At 47.7% G+C, this 12532-nt stretch overlaps 1 protein-coding gene across 1 annotated transcript in view; it reads left to right on the top strand.

Moving 5' to 3' along the window:
* Positions 1-12532, top strand: part of NCAPH (non-SMC condensin I complex subunit H) — a 36014-nt gene that overhangs the window by 11835 nt on the left and 11647 nt on the right. Inside the window, exons 7-11 of the mRNA XM_031655509.1 lie at positions 3720-3909; positions 5197-5288; positions 6069-6271; positions 11015-11167; positions 11956-12013. Coding sequence (XP_031511369.1) covers positions 3720-3909; positions 5197-5288; positions 6069-6271; positions 11015-11167; positions 11956-12013 — 696 coding nt within the window. The remainder of the gene's footprint in view (positions 1-3719; positions 3910-5196; positions 5289-6068; positions 6272-11014; positions 11168-11955; positions 12014-12532) is intronic.

The raw sequence follows: 12532 nt of genomic DNA, 5'->3' as shown, positions 1-12532 counted from the left end.
ATGTAAAGCTCAGATCCAGGTTCCTCCATCCTTAGCTGTGTGACCTGGGAAGAGATACGAATCTCACTGTCATATACTGTAAAAACAGGGAATGCTGGCCACACCCACATCTGGGTTTTATAGTAGTGAATCTGTTAAGGTCTTTTTTTTTTTTTTTTTTTTTGGACGGGGTCTTTTTCTTTCCCCCCGGCTGGGGGTCGGGGGGGGGATCTCAGCTCACTGCAAGGCCCCCCAGGTTTACGCCATTCTCCTGCCTCAGCCTCCCGAGTAGCTGGGACTACAGGCACCGCCACCACACCTGGCTAATTTTTTGTATTTTTAGTAGAGACGGGGTTTCACCGTGTTAGCCAGGATGGTCTTGATCTCCTGACCTCGTGATCCCCCTGCCTTGGCCTCCCAAAGTGCTGGGATTACAGACGTGAGCCACCACACCTGGCCTATGTCAAGATCTTTAAACGTGGTTATATGCTACACACATCTGAAGCGGTATTACTTATTAGTCATAGGATCCAGAAAGCCCTTCTACCTTCCCTTCCCTCCCCCAATTCTCCTTGTTTTTTCCCCTTCCTAGGTAATCTGGAATTTATCTTACTGTCAGTCTTTTTTTTTTTTTTGAGATGGAGTCTTGCTCTGTGGCCCAGGCTGGAGTACAGTGGCACAATCTTGGCTCAGTGCAACCTCTGTCTCCCCAGTTCAAACGATTCTCGTGCCTCAACCTCCCTTGTAGCTGGGACTAAAGGCGCGCACCACCACACCCAGCTAATTTTTTTGTATTTTTAGTAGAGATGGGTTTTCACCATGTTGACCAGGCTAGTCTCGAACTCCTGATCTCAAGTGATCCGCCCACCTGGGGTTCCCAAAGTGCTGGGATTACAGATGTGAGCCACCGCTCCTGGCCCTTACTGTCATTCTTACTTTTGGTTCTATAGTGAAATGTTCAAATCAATCAGGGATTATTAAGTATAGGATGTTTGGAAATTCTGTTTTGTAGTCATCTTTTTTCTTACCGGGTAGTCTCAATTCTGAGGGCCTGAGGAAAACGGCCTGTTTCCCAGGCCTGCATCGGCCTTTCCCATGATTATAAGAGAAAAGGAGAGAGCAGCAAGCAGGGCTGCCTCCTCTAAGCCTGATACTGACAGGCTGTGGTATGTTTATGCCAAGTGAAATGAATACTGTCATGAAGAAATGCCAAGTACTCCAATCCTGGAAAGCTTTTTTTGCTCTGTAAGCTGCCGTAAACTTGTAATCGCCAAGAGTATGGAAGATAGAAAAAGGGATGGATTGTCACAAACAGAATTTAAAGCTTCAAGTGTTTATTAAACTCTCATTTTCTTTTCTGTTTTTTTTAAGACAGAGTCTCACTCTGTTGCCCAGGCTGGAGGGCAGTGGTTCAATCTTGGCTCACTGCAACTTCCATTTCCTGGGTTCAAGCGATTCTCCTGCTTCAGCCACCCAAGTAGCTGGATTACAGACATGCACCACCACGCCCGGCTAATTTTTTAATTTTTAATAGAGACAGGGTTTTGCCATGTTGGCCATGCTGGTCTCGAACTCCTGACCTCAAGTGATCGGCCTGCCTCGGCCTCCCAAAGTGCTGGGATTACAGGTGTAAACTCTCATTTTCTTGGAGGTCGGAAAGCAAATGTGTGGGTGTGTCTAGACCAGTTGAGAACACTTTTTTATATATGAGTTAATCTCTTTTGGACACAGCTCTTCAGTATGTGCAGAACACTTGCCATCATAGAGGATTCAAACATGATTGTGCTTCAGTTCTTCATACTGGGATAATACAGGTAGATGCATGCAAGGAAGGTCAAGGCTTACACTGTAGGAAACCAGAGTTGGTAGGGCTCAGAGTTTATGGAAGAGGCAAGACTTGAACTGGGCCTTGAAGGAAGGCTAGGTGTCTGTCAGGTAGACATTGCCAGGGAGGTGGTTTTAAGTAGAGGTGTAAGCAAATGCCACAGCACAGGAAGGTTCTGATTAGGAAGCTGGAGAGTATACGAGTTTGGCTAGAGCCAAGGATTTGCTTTTAGACATCACCTAAAGAGATCTTGAACTTTATCATTCGGTCTATTCCAAGGCCTTTTATTGTGGTCCTTCCTTACTGCGGACCCTTGTTTCAGAAGGCTTCATCTACTGTCCCATTGAATTGCTTAGGGATATAAATCCCTCTGTTCTCACACATGATATAATTCTAGACACAAGTGAGGAACGTTATCACAGTGTTTCGGCTTTAATGTGGGTCAAGGTACAGTTTCCATGTTGTCTCTGAAGTGCTGAGTATAGTTCCATTAACTACCTACCTAAGACTTCTAGGGATGCAAGCCTCCAGATGGGAAACCGTTACTCTGGATAGCATTTGAGAAGAGAGTAGGAGTAACGGCACTGGTATTTTTAGGATGGGAATTGGGACGGGCCAGAGATAAGGGTTATATTGCTGGCTCTGGGGATGGAAAGATGCACTGAGAGGTAACTGACCTGGACGTGTGACTGCCTGAGTGCTAAGGGGACTGGAGAACGTGGCGACGACGAATGTGCTTCTCTGGGATGAAGAATGGTGAGATGGGCTTATGGTAGAGTTCAGCTCTGTTGAGCTTGGACTCATCAGTTCTGATGAGCTTGGACTCTGAGCTAAGGGGGCCAGGGAAGAGCCAGGGAGCCACATCTCTGTTGTCCTATCCAAGCCCCTCGCTCGATAGCAGCCATGTTCTGAGGCATCAGGGAGACCCATGAACCCAATCCCCCGCCATATCTCCTGTCTCAGGGTCACCTGCAGAGTCCCAGGGGGCTTCTAGCCTCTTGCTACACATGTGTGTGGCTTGCCCTGCCCGTATTCTTATGCCCAGTGCCTTATTTTGCCTTTGGGCTTGGTGTCATATGGCCATGCCACTCCTGCTCCTGACCCAGTCTTAGGGACCTTCTTAAAACCTCTCTCAGGTTTTACCCGGCCAGCTAGCCCTACTGACTCTGTCTGTCCTTTGCCTGGATATCTTGGGTATGTTCTTCCAAACTTTAGAAGATACTTCTGTTTGGAGAACAGTAGAGCCTGTGACTAGCTCTGTCACACAGGCTTTTTAAGCCAATGGAATTTGTTGGTGACTTATAAAAGGAGACCAGCTGCAAGGATACACGTCCAGGTGTATTATAAAAAAGCCAATTGGCACAGTGTACACTTGCTACCACGTACTGTTTTCTGCAGCAGTGTATGTTTATCCCCTGACTATAACCAGCCTTTCTTTTGAACCGGGATTTTATCTGATCAATTAGAAAAGCCACTTTTGTCGGGTGTGGTGGCTCACACCTGCAGTCCCAGTACTTTGGGAGGCCAAGGTGGGTGGATCACTTGAGGTCAGGAGTTCAAGACCAGCCTGGCCAACATGGTGAAACCCCGTCTCTACTAAAAATGCAAAAGTTAGCCGGGTGTAGTGGCGCATACTTGTAGTCCCAGCTACTTGGGAGGCTGAGGCCCAAGAATCGCTTGAGCCTGGGAGGCAGAGGTTGACAGTGAGCCAAGATCATGCCACTACATTCGAGCCTGGGCGACAGAGCAAGACTCCGTCTCAAAAACAAACAAACAAAACACACTTTTGACCATGAGTGTAGATATTTCAGTCCATTGTATGCACCTGCTAATGAGCGGGGCCAGATGCGTGAGAGTTGATATTTCCCTTGGCTACATGCCATAAACCTTCAGTTTCTTCTCTCCCTGTGTTCAGATTGATCCCATGTTTCAGAAGACGGCAGCCTCGTTTGATGAGTGCAGCACGGCGGGGGTGTTTCTGTCCACGCTCCACTGCCAGGACTACAGAAGTGAGCTGCTATTTCCCTCTGACGTCCAGATGCTCTCCACGGGAGAACCTCTCGAGTTGCCAGAGTTAGGTTGGGTAGAAATGACAGATTTAAAAGGTAAGTACAAGTGATGCCTTTCACCAGAACATTTCAGTCATTGAGGAATTTTTTACATAACCATGGGGTACCATAAGCCCGTCATGCTCCTGTGTTGCTTAAATTACCCAGAAGTTTTCTCTGGAATGCCAAATTGTGTATTCTTTTGGGAGTGCCTTGTAATCCACTAACTTTTGTCTTCTCTGCGACATGGAGTCTAAAACAGTAAACCATTGCCTCTTGGTCTTGATGTGCCCCGTACCTTAGGTGCCCACTGTTTGCAGTCAGCTCTCCAAGTCACATTTTGGAGCCCTGGATTCCTCCTGGAGTGTCAGAGTTTGTACTTGGGAAGGGGACTTAGAGAGACCTTTGCCTAGCCAGAGAGGCTTTGTCTTTATTTGCTCCCCATCCAGGGGGCCCTGAGGAGAAGAGAGCATTGTGAATTGTTTTGAGACTCCTCTGCAGCAGTCTGAGAACTGATCTCTCCTATTATCAGTCCCCTATACTGGCTTGACAGAGATTTTAGCATCCTTCCCATTTACGCCTCTGCCCCTGAGTTGGAGATTCTCCTCAGGATGTCGTAATGAGGTACCAGCAGGTGGGGAGGCCAGGTGTGTGCAGCGCAGTAGCTACACTTGGGCTCCCAGAAGAGCTGCCCCCTTCTGCGGATTTCCACTGCCGTGTTCGTCCTCTCGCTGAGCTTCATCTCAAGTGCAGTCATTTTTACATGGTGAATGAAATTGATACTCCTCCTCCAGGCTGTGCAGTTGTTCCAGCTCCCATTCTTGTCATTTCTATTCTTGCCTCAATTTTGTTTAGTATATCTTTTGTGCTAACAATCTATTTTCCAAGTTTGTGCTCTCATTTGGGGCTCTAATCCTCTGAAGTAGGTCTTCTCTAGTTAGTATGGGACAAAAAATAAAGTACCGTTACATGATTGCCTATGCACTTAGTGTATTTTTAAGACGAAGCATTTCATTTCCCAGCTATAGCATAGGTCACGGAATTCATTTCAGAATCAAATGTCTGTGCTTTAGGTTTCTCCTCTAGTATTTTACTAAACTGTGCGATGACAGTGCAGAGCCTCACTCCAGTGTGGGTGTGGCCTGTGCATCCGCTGGCCCCCAGGAGAGGCAGGGACAGAGATTGGCAGCCAGCCAGCCACTGATGATACTTGAGCCTTTGCTGGAGGACAATGAGGTAACTGTGCCTCTTGTCTCTCTTGCCACTCAGTATCATTCTGAAGGGAGGAAGGAATGCACTCGACCCACTTCTAATCTCTCTTTGTGATCTTGCCATCCTCTCCAGCGCCCTTGCAGCAGTGTGCGGAAGATCGCCAGATCTGCCCTTCCCTGGCCGGGTTCCAGTTTACTCAGTGGGACAGTGAAACACATAATGAGGTGTGGTCAGCTTTTAGTGGCTCGTGGTTTCAGTTAGTTGGCTCAAGATTGGTGCTGCCCAGTGGGAACCAAAACTGTGGCATCATCTTTATTTAGCCAGGACTACAGAAAATATTTCCTTTGGCACTTCCGTAGGGACAGAAACCCTGAGGGAGGAGGGGTAGGGTTGTGAACCCCAGCAGGACTATTCTAGAGGTAAATGAGTTGCGGGGTCAATTTCATGTCCCCTCTTCTGCTCTCCTAGGGTAAGGCAGCCCTGACATTACTGGGTGGACATTTATAGTTAGATTTACTCTTGAATGTAGTTATCCCAGTGGCCTCGAATCTCTGAGGCTGCTGTCAAGCTTGAGGAATTTCCTGCTCTTTGGGGTTGAGTCCCTTGGCACAGAGTTTCCTGAGAGATTGTCATGTGTAGAGCTTTCCTCTGTGTATTTTTAGCATGGCCCCCTTTAGCCTACTTACTACAATTTCCAAAATAAATGGTCTCCAAGGAAAACTGTTTTCTGCAAACATGTAGTTAATGGATACAGAATCCTGTCTCATGTTTCACAAAATGTACCTGACAACAATGCAGCCTCATCCTGTGCTGCACAATACAAACTTCCTCCTCACGGTGCTGTCGGGAGAGTCCTGGTCTGGGCGGGCAGGGGATGGGGAAGGGTGGCTCGGGGATGGAGGAGGCTGGAAACTGAAATTTAAGGGTGAGAAGGCTGTCCCTCCCGTGGTGGTTTGGGGTGGTTACAGGAGTGAGACTTAGAGAACCCTCTTTTGTCCCTCCAGTCTGTGTCGGCCCTGGTAGACAAGTTTAAGAAGAATGACCAGGTGTTTGACATCAACGCTGAAGTTGAGAGTGACTGCGGAGACGTCCCTGATGGGTCCCTGGGGGATGACTTTGATGCCAACGATGAACCCGACCGCACTGCAGTTGGGGATCATGAAGAGTTCAGGAGCTGGAAGGAGCCCTGCCAGGTTCAGAGCTGCCAGTAAGGCTCCCAGAGTCACAGAAAGTGTTTCCATAGGAGTTCTCCATTGGTTCTTTTTTCTTTTTCTCTCATTAAAAAAAAAATTTTCTTTCTTTTTTTTTCAAAAATAGAGACTGGCATCTCACTGCATTGCCCAGGCTGGTCTTGAACTCTTGGGCTCGCAGTCCTCCTGCTTTGGCCTCCCGGAGTGCCAGGATTACAGGTGTGAGCCACCATGCCTGGGCTCTATCGGTTCTTAACAGATTTCCTGCTGGGGTGATTGAATTTGATGTCTGATTGGCTGGGCTGGTGTGCTGTGTCATACCCGACAGCTGAGCTTCTCAGCGGAGCCTTTCTGACTCAGAGGAGTCACACCTGGCTTTGAATGTAGGCTTAGCCACTTTGGTTATACGACTGACATTGCAGGAGTTTGTAAGGATTGGAACAATGTGAAGTGTTTGGAGCAAAGCGCCTGGGATCTAGTAATGGCGTCAGTGTGGCTGCTGTCACCACGTGCTCTTTGGTAGCAGAGAGCATGCTCCCTTTAGTAATGGCGTCAGTGTGGCTGGCTGCTGTCACCACATACGCTTTGGTGGCAGAGAGCACGCTCCCTTTGTCCACGCTGCTGATAGTGTGGCTCTTGGTGACTCTAAGCCACCAATTTGCCATCAGAAAGGTAAGCAAGTAGGAGGTTAGGCAGTGTTGGGTTACCAGATGGGCAGACTGGGGATGAGCAAGGCAGCGAAAACAAAAACAACCAACAAAATTGAGCATATTTGGAGGAGGAGAAGGGTAATTGGTTTAGTAATTTAAATTTTTGATTATCCTAGTAAACATAAAAATCATCAGAACTTGGTTGACCTTTATGTATTTAATAGATTAGTGCTGTTTTAATTCTAAATTTGATTTGGAAGCAGGGTCCCACAACCCTTTAGTGTCACGGTCGTGTAAAGGTCTTGAACGGGCCTGGGGGTAGGAGATTTCATGAGATTAGAGTGAACAGTGCCTCTGTTAACTCCTGTGTCTATAACAGAGCTTTGCAGGCCTGGGACTGGGGACAGCCAAGCTGGTTTTGTTTGACTAAAACCTTAGAAGTTGCTTAGTGTAATTTCCCACCATGACAAAAATCTCTTCAAGAGCCCTGCTTGGATGTCTTTCCTAGGCTCATTTTTTGTCTGCCCTTGTGGGAAATGATTAGGCTGATAATGTCTTTCAAAATCTGAGTAGGAATCTGGAGCGCTGAGCATCTGGCACCTCAAGGTGCCACTGCCCATCCAGGCCCAGTGCCACCCTGCTGTCCAGAATTATAGTATTCACATGGCTGCGATTTTGCCCCATTCTCATCCTGTCTTTTTTTTTTTTTTTTTTTGAGACAGAGTCTTGCTTTGTTGCCCAGGTTGGAGTGCAGTGGCATGATCTCGACTCACTGCAAGCTCCGTCTCCCGGGTTCACGCCATTCTCCTGCCTTAGCCTCCTGAGTAACTGGGACTACAGGTGCCCACCACCATGCCCGGCTAATTTTTTGTATTTTTAGTAGAGATAGGGTTTCACCCTGTTAGCCAGGATGGTCGCGATCTCCTGACCTCGTGATCCACCAGTCCTGGCCTCCCAAATTCCTGGGATTACAGGCATGAGCCACCGCGCCCGGCCATCCTGTCTTCTAAGAAGGGAGAAATGATAGGTCGATGGGATGAACTCTTTTAAAAATGTCATTTTCAAATGTCAGAGAAAAGCTATCACTTTCTTAAACAGTGAAGTGACATCTGAGGGACTGACAATAACAAAGGCTTCCAAGACTTTTATTTGGTTTCTGGAAGATGATTTCTGCTGGTTACTTTGAGCAAATGTCTCCGCTTCTCTCCCCTATTCCAAATAGCACAAAATCGTAGACTCTATCCTACCTAGTACATTGGGGCGGGAGGCTGCAGTTCTAGTCTGGGGTTTTACCCATCCTTAAATCCCCTCCCCTTGCCACATCGCTGGCCTTTCCTGGGAGTTCAGTGAGTGAGTGATCTGAGTAGACCTGATCTTGCCGTGAGATGTGGGGCAATGTTACCCCCTTTTGCGGTCTTTGTTTTCTCATCCATGAAAATGCAAGGTTGGGACCAGGTGATAATAACAATATTTGATATTTATTGAGCTCCTTCTTCTTTGTGCAAGATGCTGTGCCAGGTGCCTTATGTGTGTTATTTCACAAATTTACATAATACCTAAAATTAATTATTTTATTGCAGCAACCCTATGATGAGGTCCTATTAGCCCCATTTTACAGATGAGGAAACGGGCTCAGAGTTGAATGGGGTGGAGCTGGTGCCACCCAGCACCTTCGATCAGTCCTGGCCACATGCAGTGAGCTTTGGATGGCAGGCTCCAGTCCACACCAGCTGAGCACCTCAGTGGGTAGCGGGGGCCAGATGTCACATACCATCCCCGCGTGATTGTGTTCTGCACCCAGGGCTGAAAACCACCGTACGCTACTGAAAGGTCTTCAGGGGCTTCTGGATGAAGGTGGGGTGGGACAATGCTGAGTGATAAACACCAGTGTTGTGCAAATGCCTCGTGTCATTGGTCCTTGCATGGCAGCACACTGACAACTGCATAGCGTAAAAGGTGGAGCTCTCTGTGCACGTGCATTGGTAAGGACTGGTCTGCAAAAGTGCTTGTGTCTAAGAGTGAGCTCCCTCTCTCTGTGCAGCAGCAGGAGCAGCCGCTGCAGCCCAAGAACACTTGGAGCCAAGTGTTCTCTGTTCTCTGGCCGACCCTTCTGCAGTGCGAGCGTGCTGATATGAGGCAGTCACTGGTTAAAGCCCTAGTCAGGGGTGAGAGCCCGGAACACAGCCTGCTCCACACATGCGAGAATGAAACATTCGGCTGCATGCTGCCTGATGTGCTGAGCCAGCCGGGAGGAGACCTTGTCTTACCAGTGTCAGGGCAATGGATTGAACCACGGCTAAATTGAAGGAGGGACCCTGTGATATTATGGGGAGGAGACAGAAGAAATAAAGAGTTTTCCTGGAGGGACTAGAGATGTTTGAAGTGGGCAGCCTTGGAAAATGGATAGACTATTTTGGACTATCGGTGGATTCATTTAGTTGTTGAGTGGTGAAATTGGGACTGGTAGGATGCCTGTGACATAGCATTGTATGTTGAAAGAATTACTGAATTACGGCCAGGCGCAGTGGCTCACGCCTGTAATCCCAGCACTTTGGGAGGCCGAGTAAAGCGGATCACGAGGTCAGGAGATCGAGACCATCCTGGGTAACACGGTGAAATCCCGTCTGTACTAAAAATGCAAAAAATTGGCTGGGCACAATGGCGGGCGCGTGTATCCCAGCTACTCGGGAGGCTCAGGCAGGAGAATGGCGTGAACCCGGGAGGCGGAGCTTGCAGTGAGCCGAGATCACGCCACTGCACCCGAGCCTGGGCGACAGAGCGAGACTCTGTTTCAAAAAAAGAATTATTGAATTACTACAGTTCAAAAATCCTGCAGCGCCTCTGTCCAGCTGCATCACCAGAATCGGGAATGGGAGTCACTCTTACTCGTGGAAGAATATCCTTCAGAATGAAGCGGGGATGCTGTTGAAACTGTCTTCCTTCTCCCTCTGGAGTTCACAGCACAGTGCATTTACTACTTAGTAACGCGCTAGGTGTCAGATTCTGTTATGGCCGTGCAGACTAGAAATGTGATTTTTTTATTGTGTATTTTAATTGTTTTAATTAGGTTTTAATTACACGATAAATACACAAATATAATCTCCTGTTTTTGTTTTTTAAAAGTCTGTATATAAAGACAAAATCCCCTTTTAAAAGCCTTTTTAGCTTATTCCATATGGCTTATATAGACGGGAACTATATGTATGCTCAGTACAAATACAGAGCCACTCTTCTGAAACTTCTTTGTTACCTTACCTTCAGAGGGCAGTACAGCAGCACCGGCGTCCTTTCTGACATGTCGGAGCCCTTTAGGAGAAAGCTTGTACCCTGTGGAAAGAGTGAAAAATGGCTGGGCGTGGTGTAATCCTGACACGCCTGTAATCCTAGCACTTTGGGAGGCTGAGGCGGGAGGACTGCTTGAAGCTAGGAGTTCAAGACCAACCTGACCAACATAGTGAGACCCCGTCTCTATTTTCTAAAAATGTAGAAAGAGTGAAAAACCCAACCAAAGCTGCCATGCTGCACTGACCACTTAGACACTCTACACACGGCAAAGAATAAAGCTGGATGACCGAACAGATTACAAGGGGGGCCCCCAAAGCATTAGAGGGACTAAATAATTAGACAAATATTCTTTTCACTTTTAATAGGAACTATAGCGGTATCTTTTGGAGCCCTCATTTACGGAAGGATGGTGAAGAATGAGGGGTTTGTCATCTTGTGTGGCAAGAAGCCTGTGTGTGGAAGGACCCTGAGGCTGGGATTAAGGGAATTGTGTCCAGCTCCCAGCTCTGGCATTTTACTAGCTGTGGATTCTTACACGAAAAGAATTCTCTTTACTTTTGTCATCTTGTCTCTCAGATTAGGTAGATGAGCATTTTATGGTGCACTTTGAAACTTCCAGAGTACTCGTATAGATATGATTATATTGTTATAAAATTAAGGGAAGCAAAAGTACTTGAGAAGTAAAAGGAATTATTAATAATGAAGTATTTGTATTGGACTCACTCTTAGAAATGCAGCTCATTTGTGGACATGCTTCTTCATGTGTAAATGCAGCATTGTAATATGTAATGTACATGTACGAATATGATTTCACGTGTGTTACAGGGAAGAAACGATTTCCCTCGGGGATGGAGACGTCAGGACCATGTGCCCCCTTCTGTCTATGAAACCTGGAGAATATTCTTATTTCAGTCCTCGGACCATGTCGATGTGGGCTGGCCCGGATCACTGGCGCTTTAGGCCTCGACGCAAACGTATGTAATTCTAGGTGGAATTTTAAGAAAAGAAGTGTTCATGACCAGCCAGTCAGCAGTTAGCCAAGGAAGAGAAATGCCAGTCACAGCCCTGTTGTGTGTCTTAATAAGTCAGAGAAGCATACAGATGAGCCAGCTTCCTGGTTCGTCAGTTTGCCTGGCCTGGGATGAAGGGACAGTGAAAATGGAAGCCTCTGAGTGAGAAGAGTGCGTAATGGAGTCAGGAGAACGGGGCTCCCAGCCTCACACTGCTCCCTAGTATCCACATGACTTAACTCGGGCCATGGGTGGGCATGACCCCCGGGCACTAGAGGGCATACAGGCGCTACTGCACATGCTGGCATTCTGTAGAACTCTGAAGGGCTGTGCTGACCTTATGTGTTTTGCATTGTCTCTTTGAAAGAAAGAGATAAGCATCTGTTGTTTTATATTTTGTTTTGCTTTTGAGACAGGGTCTCATACTGTCACCCAGGCTGAAGTGCAGTGGTAAATCATGGCTCACTGCAGCCTTGACCTCCCAGGCTTAAGCATCCTCCCAACTCAGCCTTCTGAATAGCTGGGACTGCAGGGGCATGCCAGCATGCTCAGTTAATTTTTAAATTTTCTGTAGTGATGGGATCCCGCTTTGTTGCCTAGGCTGGTCTGGACTCCTGGCCTCAAGCGATCCTCCTGCCTTGGCCTCCCAAAGTGTTGGAATTACAGGCATGAGCCACTGCACCCGGCCAAGCATATGTTTCTGATGTGTTTTCACTCTCCATTCCATCACATCATCATCACTGCTGTCTCAAACAGCCACCTGTTCTCCTGCTCCGGCTATCTGGTCTTGGGAAGTGGTGGAATGGGCCACGGGGTGAGGGGGTGTGGGCATTTGTGTTCACTCTGCAGAGATGCTCCTCCCGATCGAAGGAGGAGGGGTTTGAGGGTTTGGGATGATGGGCGGGACAGGCCGGGATGGGATGGCGCTGGAGTGCAGTGGCACGATGCGGCTCACTGCAAGCTCCACCTCCCGGGTTCACGCCATTCTCCTGCCTCAGCCTCCCGAGTAGCTGGGACTACAGAGGCACGCCACCTGCAGCCACGGCTAGTTTTGTATTTCTTAATAGAGAGGCGGGGTTTCACCCGTGTTAGCCAGGATGGTCACCGATCTCCTGACCTCCCGATCCGCCCGTCTCGGCCTCCCAAAGTGCTGGGACCCGGAGGCGGCCTCGCCCGACCAAGGATGCTATTTTTCAGTGCTGAGATTACAAAATTACTTTGAAAAAAGAAGAATTTTATGACTATGTATGTTACCAAATATCCTGTAATAAATATGTAATAGTTTTAAAGCTCATATAACGTTAAAGCTCTCAAGTTCAAGAGATAAGACGGG

The sequence above is a fragment of the Papio anubis genome, chromosome 14, assembly GCF_008728515.1.
Source record: "Papio anubis isolate 15944 chromosome 14, Panubis1.0, whole genome shotgun sequence".
NCBI lineage: Eukaryota > Metazoa > Chordata > Mammalia > Primates > Cercopithecidae > Papio > Papio anubis.
The sequence above is the reverse complement of the archived record's forward strand: the minus strand, read 5'-3'. Positions and strand labels throughout refer to the sequence as shown.